The 17,761-nt window shown below is 30.6% G+C and overlaps 2 protein-coding genes across 4 annotated transcripts; both read left to right on the plus strand.

Annotated features, from left to right (window-relative positions):
• Positions 1-457: 457 nt before the first annotated feature.
• Positions 458-2,487, plus strand: LOC105782130 (multiple organellar RNA editing factor 3, mitochondrial). 2 transcript variants are annotated; one of them, XM_052626833.1, is made up of 7 exons: positions 458-871; positions 950-1,047; positions 1,367-1,429; positions 1,526-1,718; positions 1,796-1,899; positions 1,986-2,050; positions 2,131-2,487. In XM_052626833.1, the coding sequence occupies exons 1-7, from the start codon at positions 516-518 to the stop codon at positions 2,191-2,193; spliced, it is 942 nt and encodes a 313-aa protein (XP_052482793.1). In that variant the 5' UTR covers positions 458-515; the 3' UTR covers positions 2,194-2,487. The 2 variants fall into 2 exon arrangements, with proteins under 2 accessions (XP_052482793.1, XP_052482792.1); XM_052626832.1 differs by lacking the exon at positions 1,986-2,050.
• A 13,821-nt stretch (positions 2,488-16,308) lies between these two features.
• Positions 16,309-17,600, plus strand: LOC105782133 (IQ domain-containing protein IQM6-like). Of its 2 annotated transcripts, none has more exons than XM_052627215.1 (2): positions 16,309-17,196; positions 17,271-17,600. In XM_052627215.1, the coding sequence occupies exons 1-2, from the start codon at positions 16,857-16,859 to the stop codon at positions 17,285-17,287; spliced, it is 357 nt and encodes a 118-aa protein (XP_052483175.1). In that variant the 5' UTR covers positions 16,309-16,856; the 3' UTR covers positions 17,288-17,600. The 2 variants fall into 2 exon arrangements, with proteins under 2 accessions (XP_052483175.1, XP_052483174.1); XM_052627214.1 differs by having other exon boundaries at positions 16,309-17,186.
• The last annotated feature ends 161 nt before the right edge of the window (positions 17,601-17,761 follow it).

Genomic DNA, 17,761 nt, shown 5'->3' on the forward strand with positions numbered 1-17,761 from the left:
AAGAAACAGATTTGGTGGATTCATAAATATCATTATTGATTTTTTATTTTAAAATATATTATTTATACAATATTAAAGAAGGGTTGAAGAATAATAAAATTTGAAATATATAGTTTTGATTTTGATAATAATCAAATAAATACATCATAAACCTTAAGTAAATAATTATTAGACTACCATAAATAATTATCAGGCATGTCAAAATTTAGTACTTTAGTAAATAATATTTAGATTATTTAAAATAAATATATTTATTAAAGAAATTAAAGTTTAAATTTTAATTTTGTGGATTTTATTGAGCTTAGATAAAAGATAAAAACATAGTTAAAATAATGTAAATATAATTTATTTTGTGATTTTAAAAGATATGATTATGATATCACACAATTTCTATTTTTTTCTTTGTCTTTTTTTAGCAATAAATTGGTGACACCGGTGTTATTTTATTACGGTCTCAGTCTACTAGTGTCGAAGAAACAAAGCTTATTATCAGAGAGAAGCAGCGTTGCCGGAAAATGGCTTGCCTCAATGCCCGACGATCTCTATCCACCCTTTTAAGCCGCGCCCTCACTGCTTCTTCTTCTTCTTCCTTTCCTTCCCGTTCTCGCCTCACTGTTGCACTCCTCAACAAAACCCCAGTTTTTATCCCCGAAGCAACCAAAATCCTGACCCGAACCAAGACATCCGGGTCCGGCTACTCGCCTTTGAACGACCCATCTCCTAACAGTAGTAGCCCACGACCATCGGTTCTCCTAGATGACAGTTCTTATGAGCATTGGCTTATCATTTTGGAATTCCCAGAACGCCCGAAACCTTTGGAAGAAGAAATGATCGATGCCTATGTTAAAACCCTCGCTTCTGTTGTCGGCAGGTTTTTAAATAATAATTATTCCTTCAAATTTCATTAAATCTGGGTTTTATTTTCTTTTTTGTTTGTCTGATCTTGTAGTGAAGAGGAAGCGAAAAAGAGAATATACTCTATTTGTACAACGAGGTATACTGGTTTTCGTGCTTTTTTCTCTGAGGATTTGATTGATGAACTTAGAGGTAATATCATTCCTCATTTACTAGGGTTTAGGGTTTAGGGTTTACATGGTTTTCCCTTTTTCTAGTGTAATTGGAACAAGAAACGGGTTTCTTGAAACAGTGGGTTTTCAGAAAGAAGAAAGACTTAACATTGGTTTTCATTGTGTGTGATGTGTTGCTAGATGTTTTAGGGTTTTAAACCTCCCGATGTGATTGCTTTCTATACTAATTTATTAGGGTTTAAATGGTTTTCCCCAATTGCTTTTGTAAGTGTTTTTGAACTTACAATTGATGAGGCATCCACTTTGTTCTAAAATCAATTGGCATTATGTTTCTACAGAGTTACCTCGTGTACGCTGGGTTTTACCAGTTCGGCATTGTAGCCAAGATCATTATTATGCAGGTGGGTAGTTTAAAGATGAAGTTTGCTGCTTATAGCCATTTAAGTTCCCACTGTCAACAAATTTAATCTCTTTTTTTTTGGTGGATTGATTACCAGAGGATTTTTTTGTTGATGGCAAAGTCCTTCATAGACCGCAATTTCCATGGGTTGGCGTTCCAAATAGCAGCCACAGAGTTGGAGGATGTGGTGATCATGAGCTTTGGCTTATCACTTTTGAATTCCGGGAAGAACCTTCTTTTGAAGAAAAGATTGATTTCTATGTTAAAACCCTCGCTTCTATTGTCGGCAGGTTTTTGATTCCTTCAAATTTGCCTTTTTTCTCCTGGAATTTGAGAAATGGGTTTTATTTTTCTTTTTTGTTTGTAGTGAAGAGGAAGCGAAAAGAAGAATATACGCTGTAGGTGGTAGACTAACGAGGTATACTGGGTTTCGTGCTGTTATGTCTGAGGAGATGGCTTATGAACTTGAAGGTAATTGCATTTCTCATTTATTAGGGTTTACATGGTTTCTTATTTTTTAGGGTTTAGTGTTTAGAATTGGCGTTATGTTTGTCTAGGGTTACCTCTTGTAGAAGGCGTTTATCGGGATTCAGAGGTCGAATATGATGAAGATTTTGAAGGAGTTGGGTAGTTTAAAGAATTCAAGATGATGTTTGTTGCTTACTGCCATTGTCAACAAATTTAATCTCCTTTTCTTATTAGGGCATTTGCTTGTTGATGGAAAAATTGTTCTTAGACCAACCTCTTGTAGCACGAAACGACTAGAGGGGGGGAAACTGCCGGGATTATTACATTTCCTGCAAGAGCAGATCCTTGACGTTATTTATTGGGAAGAATCCAAAAGCAACGGCGGTGGCAAAAACTGATCTCGTGCAGGATGACATCTTTTCCGATATTTATATTCGTAATTTGGTGGATTCATAGATCTCATTATTTATTTTTTAATTTTAAAAATATTTTATTTATATAATGATTGATAATTATTTGAATTATTAACTCGTGTTATTTAGGTCAACAGAAGCCTTAATCACCATTCCTAATAAATATTAACTTTATTTATTGCTGTTATTATATACAAAATATATAATTTTGATTTTGATAATAATTATTGATTATTAATAAATTTATTTTAATATCTTTAATGATAATTTTAATCATCATCTTATTGTAACCTAAGTTTTTTAAGGTGATTTGATGATCGAGGCCGTGGATTAATACCCATCAATTAGTAGAGAAACATATTTTAGAGGCCAAGTCGATTTGATGGTTGTTAAATATTGGATAAGAAAATTATTTGGATTTTGATCCATAGATTCATAATGTTTAAAGTTGTTTTATGAAGAAAAAAGCTATAAAAAAAAATGAATTAGAGCTTTTGATTGTGCCATTCTGAGTAAAGGTTTTGAATTTTTGATCCTTGTGTACATGGAAGGAAATAATTATTCTTAAGAAAATTTTCTGAAACAATTATTCTAAAAAATTTAAAATCATTAAAATAAAAGTAAAAATAAAAATATTTTTATTTTTATTATTAAGTTTAAATTTTAAAACATTTTCATTGTTTAAATTGAACATAAAACATTAAAATCTGTTCAAACCCAATAAATTACTCAACTCATGAGCAAATCTAATTTCAATTACCTACGACATATACATATTTACATCTTCAATTTCTAATTGGATTCAACCCTACTTTAAGATTTGTGTATTATTAAAAAAATATTTTTTTGAATTTGAAAAGATAGTCAAATCATTCGGGATATATTTTATATTAATCTGTCTAATTTTAATTAAATAAATTATTAAAAATTTAAAATAGTATACATTTCTATTCAATTAATTTAACAATCGGTACAATTAATTTAAAAATTAATTAATTTTTGTCCTTTCTTTGAATCAATCGATTTAACCGATCAGATTTATCTGGTTTCAACAACCTTTAAAAAGGAGTAGATTTTCTTTTCTTTTTTTTTTTTTTTTTTTGTGTGTATGAACTGCTTTTTGGCGGTGAAGGATAAATCAGGGAAAGGTTCCTTCTTATTCTTACATGAAAGAACAAAGTTCTTCTTAACTTTGGTTTTTGTTGGTATTGATTAAAAAAAAGAGACAAATATTAGTGTTATCTAATCATAATTGAGTTGAGAATTGATTATGGTATTGGTTTTGAGAGAAGGGACGAAGGTAAGGGCTAGAAATAAATAAAATTTTTTATTTATCTAACCCCTTGTTTTCACACCCCTGAATCGGTATAGATCGATTAAACCAAGCTAAAAATTAGTTAAACTAAATTTTATTTATTTATTAATAATTTACCTAATTAGACAGATCGACCGGAATAAAAATTGGTAGTCTGATTAGCTTTAGGACTAACCAACTCCATAAACATTGATTTTTACATGAACAAAAAAGAGATTGTTTGTGTGTTAGATAGTTAAATTCAACCAATTATATTTGTTGAATCAAGTTGGGTTTTTAAACTGTGTTGTTTAAAGGCTATTGAACTTTTATCATTCAATTTAACAAAATAAAACGATAATACATATTTAAGCACATTCAAATTCACATATTAATTATTACAACAACATCGACGTCAATTAAACTAAGACTATTTACTATTTTTAATTTTATTTTTGAAATTAAAGAAAAAACATTTTCCATGAGTAAAATAGTTTTGTGCAATAAAATATTTAATTTTTCACTCAAAGTAAACAAATAACTACAAATTTGTTAGCATTCTATCAATCATGCTTGTGATTACAATCACTTTTTTCTCATTCTTCTATTTTGCTGACTGTTTAAGATGCAAGGGGCATTATTTTCATTAAAATTGCATTTTAAATACACAAAAATCTCATTACAAATATTCAAATTATTGGTATCAGTATTGTTGTCAATTCAGCAGGACGTGAGTTTGAGTGCGTTAAAGTGCATTACCCTCCTATTTAAGAGTTAGGGAGAGACTATGTGCAGTTTTAGACATTATATAAAAAAACATATATGATAAAAACCTATAACAAGATTAATGTTCAAACAATATAGAAAACAAGCTTACGTGGTACAGTTATTTGATTGACCAGTGGATACCCTATATGGTAAGGGATTCATAAAAGTATAAAATTGATAAGTTTTTTTTAAGCAAATTGATGAATCTCTTAAATTGGTATTAAAATAAAAAGTTAAATATTTTTTTTTGAAAATTTTGAATTAAATTAATTACTATACTTGTGGTTTACTTTTTGAAGAATGAATTTTCAAATTTTCATATAAATTTCCTTAGCAATTTCTATATCAAAATAAAATTAATGGATTCCAAAAGTTTGGGATCAATTTTCCGCGAGGATGCTAATGGAGTGTTAATCAAAATTTGAAGAATGAATTTTTAAAATCATGAGAGTTAGGTGATATGGTAAAAGTTTTTATCACTTTAATCAATTGAGGGTTTGATCATTGTCCTGGGTCTAAAGCAATTTTAAAACTTGTGACTAGCATTTATTTCCTTCATGTACCTACAGAATGTGAATGATTAATTAATGTGCTCGTTCTAGTAAATACCTTCAATAGAAATAAATTTTAAAATTAAATAATATTTAAAATTCAACTAAATATAAAATGCCCTCACATTTATCTAATATATTCAAAGGAAACTACTATGCAGGTCATCCAAAAATTATTTTGATAAATTTAGTCAGTCTAATTAAAATAATTATTTGAACTGGTCACCGTCATTAAAAATTTCGTTATTCTACTAATAAATTATGATGTAACACATTAACCAATTGAATAACTACACGTAGCACATTTTTTGTTTAAATAAGAAAAGAACAATCTCACATTAGCTAAGAAAAAGCTTTTAAGAGTTTAAATATAGCCTTACTTTTATGTTTTTATAGAGTAATTGAGGCGAAGGTCCAACACACATGTAATATTATCTACTTGGCCTGTTTTTGTGATAACATGTACTGCATGTGTTTTGTTTTCAATATTTTTTTTTGTTTTATTTAAACATAATTTTTTTTCAGAGAATCTAATCAGTCAACGAAAAATATGATCCGTTTTCTTCAGTTGCACCATTTGCGAAACCTTACTGTTTTTGCCCCTACTTTGAAAAATCATTCTTCTTTCCTCTGCTTATTTGCTTGCTTTCCTTTAGTCATTTTTCTGATTGAGTGTCTAATTCTTTTGAGAAGAGCAATTTCAATCGTTGTTCCACCTTCTTTATTCGGATGTAAATATAGAAGTATTGTGTTAACCTTAGGGGACGAAGTCCATTACTTAATTACATCGATCAGTGCGAATCTACTTCTAAGACAGTGATTCTTCCATGGCACAATAATTACTTTATTATTTATTTACGATCAATTTATTTTTTCCAGTCAGTGCTAACAAGTCTATTTTGTAATAGTATTTTTCCAACAGATGCAACATGTCTTACCTTATCATTTTCAACCTTCAAAGTCTTTTGATGCATACAATTGTGTAATTTCTCGATATTTTTTATTATTTAGAATTCTAACACATCATATCCCTAAAATCCTGGATAGAAAGCATAAAGCTAAACAATGAGATGGATATATATAGGATGCAAGCACAAATAGTAAAAATATTGACTTAATTAGTTCTTTCAAATTTAAAATTATGATTAAAAAAAAACTTGGACGTTCTCCCAATATGTCTCAGGTGTAACACCCCCTAACCCTAAACCGTCGCCGGAACAGGGTTATGGAGTACTACCAGCCATATCGAACAATTTACTAATAATTCACAAATCAATAACATAAATAGTATAATTTAATTATTAAGTTCCTAAAATGAACCCTCGAGGTCCAAAACACGTATTTCAAGTGGAACGAGACTAATTCGAGTATTCTGAAAATTTTTCATAATTTTTTTTTGAACTCAATATAACCCCTTTATAAACATCTAACCTTCCTTGCAATTTTCAAACCGCAACCAGTTTACAACCAATATAACAAACCATACATTGCCATACTCAAACATACCTAATTATGCCTACAACACTATTTTAACAAGTTATCTACTTGATCACTCATAAATAACTTTTTAATTGAACTAATAATTTCATTCATTTCCCATTTTAGTTTCATGCCATATTTTACCAAATATGCCATACTAATTCATTTCATACTTATAACCCATATTAGACATCATTTTACAACCAATGTTTCAAGACTTAAGTACATAATTTATACAATACCTAAGTACATGGCACTTTTACCAAAAGAGGGATTACATCACCAAATTGTCTCTGAAGTCGGGATTGATCTGGATGTTGGACCGGGACCTTTGACTTCTACGGACTTGCACACAAAAATAACCATACGCTGGGTATGCCTATACTCAGTGGTATTACCATAATTCAAACTATAATAACAAATAATAATTTATAAACATATAAATATCAAACATATAGTAATTTATTAATATATGTTAATTCATACTTTAACTTTCAAATTTTCAACAATAACAATTAATCAAATTGATATCACATATCATCAAACTGAGTTCAATCATCTCTTGAACCTTTGGTTTATGTCTTTTATTTTCAATCTCCATTCAATTCACAATTTCAAATTTCTGATTTCTTAAATAAATTAATCGATCAATTTCATTCGTTTTATCATTTCATTTGCTTACCCCTATTAACAAAACTCAAACCTTGGCGGATACACGGATTTCAACCAAACACACAAGAATAATCCACCCAAACACACCAGAACAACACTCAGTGCCTCTTCGGATAGTCCGAAGAAATATAGTGACTTCAGTGTCTCGTCGGTCAAGTTGAAAAATCCCCAAATTCTTTCAATCCTATGGCATGCCAACTATATCTGACTTAGTCTGACTAGTTAATAGCGTATTCAATTTTCATATTTCAATTCAATCACTTTCTCATATTTTCCATTCAAATCATTCTCAATTTAATCACAATTCAATTCAATACAATTTTCCACTTTCCAATCAATATACTATCAAATATCTATACATAATCATACTTCATCTCAATTTCATTCATTTCAATATTGATACTTACCTTAAAATTTTACTTACCATACACATAAATTTAAATATAACATTTAATAAATAATAGTTTAAATTATAGTAATACAAACCGTAATTTTCTCGAGTTTGCTCTTTGATAATCTTCTCTTTTCCCTTCTGTGTCGATGCCTCTGGTTCTTTGCTAGCTACAAAAATTAAAATAATTTATACTATTAATACAACACTAATTTATGTTAAATAGTTGAATTTCTATTCAACTTCTACCTTAATTTCAATTTAATCCCTAATCAAAATCATTTATTTTTCCATCATCATTTATACCTTATTCCTACTCCATATTCATCCAAACTCAACCTTAACTCCTAATTTTCATCATAAATACCTAATTTCAAATTTTTACAATTTAGTCCCTATTACACAAAATTTATAGCCTATTCTAAAATTAAATCCTTCTCCCACTTCTAACTTGAAATTCTATTAATTCAATCCCTAATTCACACTTTTACTCAACAAATTAGTGTCTAAAAATCTAATAACTTCCAAAATTTCAACATATACCTAGTAGTAATTTGTTCTAGGATCATAAAAGCTTAAAATTACAAAAAAAAGAAGACTTAAATTGACTTACCAATTCAATTTGGAACCTTTAAAACCTTATTTTCCTTATTCCTTCTTTTCTCCCTTCTTTCCTTTCTTTTCTTTCTGTTTCGTCCCTGCTTAATATTCTGTTTCTTTCTTTCTTTTATTTCATTTGCTTTATATATATATAATATAATAATTTCTTATATTATAAGTAATTATATAATTGTATTACAAATGTATGTATTTAATTTATTACACATGTATTTTCTAGTTACCATAAAATTGTCAAAATCTTTGATTTATTTTATAATATAATATTACAATATAATTAATATAAATTACAATATAATAATATAATAATATAATCTAATTAAATAATATATTTATATATAAAAAAATCTAAGATTTTTATCAACATATGCTGCCTCATTTAATACATTAGGTATAATTGCCTATTTGGTCCTTTTTATTTTCTTTTAATCTACAATTAAACTTTCACACTTTATTCAATTTAGTCCTTTTTGCTAATTACTCCTAATTAAGACAATTTCACCTAATCAAAGCCTAATTAAACACATCACTAGACTAATAGATATTTCTAGTAATTATTTACGAACCCATTTCGCTAAGATGGAGACCCGATAATGTACTTTTTCGATGCCCGTGAATTTTGGGTCATGACAGGCAAGAAGTAAGACTAATTGGTAAAAGTTTATCGAAGAAGAAAAAGACTCAAAAGCTTGCATTGCAACATTAGCTTGAAGCAGCAAATCCAAAGAACTTTAGTTAATTATACGTGTTAATATCTTGATTTTATCGACAAGACCCTCCTTATGGAGTCCCTTCTCACAAAGAAAGCTAATGACCTCAGTATAGGTTTCAACGTCATGTTTGAAACCTTACATTCTTTTCACAATCTCCTAATCAAAGCTCCAATAATCAAAGCTAAATGAGAACACAGCGAAGATTCTTTCATGGGATTAGCATAATTGATCCAGTTGTTCTGCGATTCTTGAGGTCTGCATGTGCCCGTGCTGCTTTTGACAAAGGGTACTTGTGAATTAATATTCGAAGTGTTACTGAATTAATATTTATTAGTTAGAATATAATTATTAATTATTTATAAATTTATTTTAATATCTTTAATGATAATTTTTATTTTTTAATTATCATCTCATTGTCTCTCCGTTTAAACTCAAACACATACAACATTAGGTTAAATTATATTTAAGGTCACTCAACTTAGTAAATTTATGTCATAGTCATTGGATTCAGGGACAAATCTAGGGGACTGGCAAGGACCTCGACCCTCACTAAAATGGAAAAAAAAAATTATTTAGGTCATTTAATTTTTTAATTTTAAATTAGGAAAGGTAAAATTGTACTTTATCCCTCTGAATAATAATAAAATTTTTATTTAACAATACCTAAGTACATGGCACTTTTACCAAAAGAGGAATTACATCACCAAATTGTCTCTGAAGTCGGGATGGTTCTCACGTTTATTTCTCTTAAAAATAGACTCATTGAGGAATTTAAGCATGTAAATTAAAAACCATAATTATTTTTGTAAAATTTATAGTTATTTTTCCAAAGTTGAAATAGGGGATTTCGAAATCATTCTAATCTTGTCTTACTAAAATTTAAATATCTCATAATTTATAACTCTTTTCTTACTTTATTTCTTCCATATGAAAATAGACTCAATAACCTTGAATTTCATATTTTATTCAATATTTAATTCACTTTCCACTATTTTTGGTGATTTTCCAAAGTGATACCATTGCATGCTATCCATACAATTTTTATTGCTAATTTTATTCAATCATGTTTTCTTTGCATTAATTCTCACTTACACTCACATAACACTAAAGTATATTCATAATTAGCCATGCCAATAGCTATTCATCATCATTTATTTACAAATCTTCGTTGTTTTAACACTTGTTCCATATCAACTTCACTCAAGTTTGACCACATATCGCGCACATTGTCCACCACATATTCACATTCATTTCCACTTAATCATTTTTCGGTTGAACACTTAAGAATATTATTGGATACGTCAGAAATTTGCACATAAGTGCCACACTTGTAGCAAAAGCAACTTCACATCATTTTTCACTTTAGCTCGTTCTCGAGCTATTCACTTTCTCAGGTCTGCTCACACAAGCTGTCAGTCTTTTGTTACTACTCAGTGCTGCACTGTTGCTTACACAAGCTGTCAGGTATTCGCAACATATGCCGGTATACCCAGCCACTGGTAGAACTTAAGACCAACACCCGAGTTCACATTAATCACAGTTTCGCATCACGACCTACTCACACAAGCTGTCAGTCATTCGTTACTACTCAGTGCTGCTCACACAAGCTATCAGGTATCCGCAACATATGCCGGTATACCCAGCCACTGGTAGAACTTATGACCAACGCTCAGATCCACTTTATTCACAATTTCACATAGATCTCTAATGACATGCCACTTGTATCCCATTCTATTCCTAAGGTTCAACCGAGAAAATTTCCCACACTTCATTATTTTGTAAATTTTTATTCGATATTCAATCACATATATCATAAAATATATCTTTCATCCACATATCATAAAATATGTCGAACATAAAATCATAAATTAAAATTGATGCATTATTTACATAAAACTTACTTTTGTGCAACAATATAGAAATTTAGAAATTTAGTCTTTAATCTTTTCTTTTCTCTAATCAAGGTCGATTCCACTTCTTTCTTGATCTATAATAACATATTTAGTTTATATAACATTCACATTATTCAATCCATTCCAAAATCACATTTTGGAAAAATTACATTTTACCCTAAAGTTTAACAAATTTACGATTTTGCTCATAGGCTCGTAAATTAAACTTTATTCCTTTTCTTATGTTTTATAACATGCTGAACATTTTATCTTCTATAGCAACATCAAATTCTTGCTATAACATGCACTTATGAACAATAATAATTTTTACCGATTATGCCGTTTCACTTGTTTTCATTGAAAATCGCTTAGCAAAAATTGTTTAACACAATTTCAAGCTTCATATTATACCATAAAACATAAAAATAAACACATTTCACCTATGGGTATTTTTTCAAATATAAACCCTAGGTTAAATTATTGCTAGAATAAGCTAAATTAAGCTACTGGACTTCAAAAACGTAAAGAACATTAAAAAGCTTGGAAGCTTGAAAACCCTAACCATGGCTTCCCCCTTGCTAGTTTCGTTCATCATGGAGAAGATGGACAAATTTTTGGCTATTTTGGTCTTTTTAATTCTTTTAATTACTAATTGACCAAAATGCCCCCAACTTAAAAATATCCTACTTCACTTATCTCTTGTCCATTTTTGTCCAACAAGTTAACCAATGGTCTAATTACCATTTAAGGACCTCCAATTTAAAATTTCATAACAATTGGACACTTCTAACATGTAGAACTCAACTTTTGCACTTTTTACAATTTAGTCCTTTTGGCTAAATTGAGTGCCCAAAATGTTGAAATTTTTGAACAAATTTTTTTTACAAAATCATTTCGTGAAATTGTAGACCATAAAAATATAATAAAAATAAATTTTTTCCTCGTCAAATTTGTGGTCCCGAAACCACTATTCCGACTAGGCCTAAAATCGGGCTATTACAATTGGTCATTTTAAGGTATTCTCTCCGTTTTCGTTACAATACAACAAGTAAAGAAGGGCATCTGTAATAGGCCAATTTTGGCTTGGGCCCAGATAAAAAAAAACCCAAATAAATAAAAGTCCAAAAAGATTAATAGTCCATTACAATGAATAAAAGCCTACCACCCAATTACCAGCCCAAAACAAAAAGCAAGCCCAATAAAACTAGTCCACTACTCAATCAAATAACCGAAACTAAAACCTAATAGCCCAAAACTAACCTAGCCCAATTAGCCCAACATCTAAACAAAACAAAAACCCTAGCCCCCTAAGGCTCCAGCTCTGCATGTCAGAACCACCTACGCTACACGCCATCGCCGCTCGAGGCTCGCCTGTACGTTTCGAATCCCACTGCCGTGAGTAGAGGAGGTCATTGTTCCCGATGATGGACGGTTCTCTTTGGTAAAACGGAAGAAAAATCGAAGGGATTCTTTTGGGTTAAGCTTTTGCAAAAAAATAGCCCTAGATCCGGGCTTTACGCGTCAGAGCGCTCAAAACGGGAGTTTTTGGTGAACTACGGCCACCGTGGGTGGTGATCGCCCCCATCAGCCGATCGCCACGGCGGTGTTTGATGATCAGACCTAGTGGCTTTGAAAGAAAGAGGAAAGAGCTTTTAGAGTTTTTTTTTAAACAAGGTTAAAATGAAAGTTTTTGAAATTTTTTTTATTTAAATAGCAGTTGTGAAACGACGCCATTTCACTTAGGCCCTTTAACGCCAAAACGATGTCGCTTTCGGGGGCCGACCCGAGACCTGACCCGCACGGCTAGGATCCGTGTGTTTTCTAGCGCCTGGGATAATTTTCGCAGTCGATCCTTCTGCCTTTTTGCTCATTGTCAATTTAATCCTTTTTTTATTTTTAATTTTACCCTGTGATTTTTGCATTGTTTCATTTTAGTCCATATTAGAACTATGCGTTTTGAAAGATAGGGAATATTTTCCCATTTGGTCCCTCCCTTTTATTTGCGCATTACGATTAGGTCCTTCACCTTATTTCAATTCCCGATTCCTCCCCTAAAATTTTGTTTGGCTTGCTTTCAATTTCAATCCTTATTTTATTTTGTTTTAATTTATTACACATGTATTTTCTAGTTACCATAAAATTGTCAAAATCTTTGATTTATTTTATAATATAATATTACAATATAATTAATATAAATTACAATATAATAATATAATAATATAATCTAATTAAATAATATATTTATATATAAAAAAAATCTAAGATTTTTATCAACATATGCTGCCTCATTTATACATTAGGTATAATTGCCTATTTGGTCCTTTTTATTTTCTTTTAATCTACATTTAAACTTTCACACTTTATTCAATTTAGTCCTTTTTGCTAATTACTCCTAATTAAGACAATTTCACCTAATCAAAGCCTAATTAAACACATCACTAGACTCATAGATATTTCTAGTAATTATTTACGAACGCATTTCGCTAAGACGGAGACCCGATAATATACTTTTCTGATGCCCGTGAATTTTGGGTCATTACAGGCAAGAACTAAGGCTAATTGGTAAATTTTTATCGAAGAACAAAAAGACTCAAAAGCTTGCATTGCAACATTAGCTTGAAGCAGCAAATCCAAAGAACTTTAGTTAATTTATCCTTGTTCTTCATTATCTGATACCGATGTGGGTTGATTCGGGTTATTTCATATCAATCCAAGATATTTACAAAGAGAGAGGAACAATGATTATTTTGATTACTCTTAGTGTCTGGCTCGCATGAACTATTTTTCTAACACTTAAAATTCAACTAAAATTAATAATTTATTAGTAATTATTAAAAATTGCCCCACTATTTAATATATATATATATATTTATTAAAACAATTTACTTAATTTTATAGAAAAATATTATAGTGAATGGAAAAAAATTTTGGATAATTTTTTAAAACTTTTAAATCAAATTGATGGAATTAATAATTTAAAAGCTATTAATAAATGGGAAAGTAAAAATTGTTTTGATAATGATACCTTACTTTATTATTATTATTATAAATTAAAAATACAAAAGAATGTAAAAGAGAAAGAATAATAAAAAAATAAGGTAAAAATAAGGAATGATAATAAAAAAATAATTAAGGGTATAAATGAAAAAGAAAAACAATTAGTGGTCAATGTGTTGATAGAGACATTCATGCTTCGTTTGGTTCAATGTAATGGCAAAGCCATTACAGGACGGTTCCAATTTCTACATTAAAGCAGAGGTTTGGTTCATTGGAAAGCTTAAAACGTCGAATGGCGATTACAGCTTTATTCTGAAAATCGTTGAATAGCCATTTAGGGGAGGAGGTGCCAAATTGGCTATTCCAACCTCTCCACCGAATGATCTTCTTTTCCCTTTCGAAAATACCCTCAGACCGAAAACTACCCATGCAATGCAATTGAGCAATAAACTGTCTTAAAAATAAAACGTTATATTTGTGTAAATTAAGCATCAATTTGACACTTGTTCACGAGCTAAGTTTATTATTTAGTTTAGAAAACGGGCCAGGCCTCGGGTAAAATTTTTTTGGCCCGGGCTCGGCCCGGCCAGAATTATATATTAAATATATATATTTATTTTTAATCAAATATACTTTTTAACTTTCATGTTTTTTCGATTGCTTTTTAGGTTACCTTCCTTTCTAATTGTCGAAAATTTAATTTAGCTTACAATTTGTAGTTTGTTATAAAATTAAATATTTTGATTGGTTAATGTATAGATATTCTGGTTGGTTGACTATATTTTGCAGGTTTTTTATGCTATTTTGGTGTTGTAAAATTTAATATGGGCCGGGCTCGAGCTTAGCAATTTTCTTTCGGGCCGGGCTTGGACAAATTTTTAGGCCCATATTTTGGGCCGTGCTGGGTCTGGGCCTAGAAAACGGGCCTAAAATTTTGTTTGGACCCGGCCCGACCCATGATCACCTCTAGCTATATCTATATACCCTCTTTACTTCAAGCTAAAAGCTATAGAAACACACGCAAAAATAATTACTAATAATTTTTTTTACTTTTAAAATAAGTCATAAATTCAATTATACAAAAAATTTAATCGAATATCTTAAATAATTATTTTATAGTTTTATAATAATTAATCTCCACGCTCATTACTGTTATTATATTTAATATATAATTTAATTTCACCGTAATCGAAATTAATCTTTATCTTCAATTCAAATAAACCAAATTCTCTAATTTTCGACTCAAGCTTGTAATTATCAAGCAAATCAAGTTCGAGTATTCTGAGCTTACAAACCTAATTAAATTAACTTTTTAAAATAAATATATATTTTTTATGCACATATAATTTGGAATTTCAAAATAATTAAAATCTAAATCCTACAATAAGTATCAACATTGAAACTAATCTGTTCACCCACAACAACTTGGGCACTAGAAATCATTCCCCCTTTACAAAATGCATCCATCACTATGTTATACGTGTTAATATCTTGATTTTATCAACAAGACCCTCCTTATGGAGTCCCTTCTCACAAAGAAAGCTAATGACCTCAGTATAGGTTTCAACATCATGTTTGAAACCTTACCTTCTTTGCACAATCTCCTAATCAAAGCTCCAATAATTTTAAAATTAGGCCAGAAACCTGAGGTGACCATTTTAAAAGCTCCAATAATATTGGGTTCGGGCTTCTATTTGGCAATTTGTTTCTTGTGTTTTTTGTTTAGATGATGAGAAAGGAAAGTCAAGATGAATGAACAAGTTTGATTTTTATTTTATTGGTTTGTTATGTTCATGTTAGTCTGGTAAAAAGTCTTAAACTGGGTCTGAGGATTTAATCTGTACTTCTCCTTTGTTGGAATTTACTTTTTTTTTTATTTGGAAATTATTTGTTTGGTTGTTGAGAAAGGAAGGGAAACTAAATCATGATATATATATTTGTTTGGATAATGAGCAAAGCAAGTGATAGTTTGTTTCTTACTTATATTGTTTGACTTTGTTAGTTGTTTGGTGCCAGAGCTGGAAGCCCGAATCAAGAAGTACTCAGAAGGGAATCTAGAGGCAATCCTTCCAGTTCTTCACGCCATTTTGCAGAGAATGTTGGCTGGGAAGCATGACGAGGCGGATGAATTGCGGAGAAAGCTGAAAACCCATGGTTTTTGCAGAAAATAAGTCTCATTTAGAACCTCGGGTAAGATTTTTTAGTTCGAGCTCGATATGAATATTCAATGTTTTTATATAAAGAATGAGTTCCTGGTAAAAGGTTTGCATTTCTTGTTATTAGTAAAATTCAATTTTCATTTATTTAATCTCCAATTTCATTTGTGATTCGTTTGATTTTGTTGATTTAAATTTATCAAATATTTTTTCTTCATTTATGTTATTCATCTTTTAATGGAAATTTTTCAATTTTGATTTATTTAATATCCAATTGCAGTTTAGAATGTCATTTGTTTTGGTTTGGTTATTTTAGATTTGTCAAATATTTTGTATATATTTGGGTACTATTACAAGTTTAGAAATTAAGTGAGGTGATGTAATAATTAGGACTCAAACCTAGTAACATAATTTTTCAAGTTCGGACCTAACAATCGGGTCTAAAATTTTGTTACGGTCTAATTTGATACATCGACAATTCTACTTTAAATTAAGAAAGCCCATAATTAAAAATTTTAGGAATTCAATCTTTATATAGATTCGAATTTTAAAATTGGATACACAAATAAGAAATTAGATCAAAAGAAGGAAGTATATGATATGATATGACACAAAATTTCTGTTTTTTAAACAATAAATCGGTGATCTTGTGGTCTTTTTTACAATCTCAATCTAGTAGTGTCGAAGAAACAAAACTTATTATGAGATAGAACCAGCGTTGTCGGAAAATGGCTTTCGTCGATGCCCGATGATCTCTATCAACCCTTTTAAGCCGCGCCTTTATTTCTTCTTCTTCTTCCTTTCCTTCTCGTTCTCGCCTTACAGTTGCTCTCCTCAACAAAACCCCAGTTTTTATCCCCGAAGCAACCAAAATCCTGACCCGAACCAAGACATCCAGGTTCGGCTACTCGCCTTTATATTTGAAAGCCTTATGAAGTCTACCTTGATTTATATTCAAAATGTTACTGAATTAATATTTATCCACTATACAGATAGGACGGAAGCCTAATGAAGTTATGGTGGTAGACAGGAAGTTCATTTACAAGCAAACTGGGAAGCCTGTCCATTCCCTTGAAGAAACTGGCAGTGCTAAATGGTTTTTTGTCCTCAGTACATCGAAGATATTGTACGTTGGTGTGAAGAAAAAGGGTACATTTCAAAATTTGAGTTTCTTGGCAGGTGGTGCTACCATTGCTGCTGGAAGATTAGTTGTTGACAATGGCGTCCTTAAGGCAGTTTGGCCACACAGTGGACATTACCGTCCGTTAGAAGAAAACTTTAACGAAAGCTTTAACAACTTCATTTCATTTCTAAGGGCGAACAATGTAGATCTTAACAATGACAAGGTAAAAAAAGGTACTATTCTTTTTGCAAATGAAAAGAATGTGCTGATTATTGTTGCTGATAATGCTTGTTTTTGTTATATTCAGATGACTCCGGTGGATGAGGAAGGAAACTTGGCTGGCAAGCAAAGAAGCAGTAACCATCTTAGATGTAACTCGTCTGAAGATGACTTTAACTTCGAGGCTGAGGAGATCAATGTCAAAGACTCGATCGATCAAATACGATAGTTGATTCATGGGGAACATGAAGCCGAGTCAAGGAGGTTCCACAGCCTTAGCTGAAAACAATGTAGCTTTTGTGCCTAGTTGTAATAAAGATAATTCGATTGGATTCATCTTTGGTGGATGGTTATGCAATAGAGGAGGAAACCGTTAGTTCGGAACTGGATTGGTATGAAAATCATGCAGATAATGAGGTGGAAGACCCTTCCTGATGAATTGATTCTTTAAAGGGTTAGCTCTAAAAGAGGATCCACATGCAAGTGGACTACGGGAGCAGCCTAACAGATCCCAGATTGGTTGCACGAAGAAAAACCCTCGAAACTCCAATTCTGTGCTTGGGAGTAAGTGAAGAATTG

The sequence above is a fragment of the Gossypium raimondii genome, chromosome 13 (assembly GCF_025698545.1).
Source record: "Gossypium raimondii isolate GPD5lz chromosome 13, ASM2569854v1, whole genome shotgun sequence".
Taxonomy (NCBI): Eukaryota; Viridiplantae; Streptophyta; class Magnoliopsida; order Malvales; family Malvaceae; genus Gossypium; species Gossypium raimondii.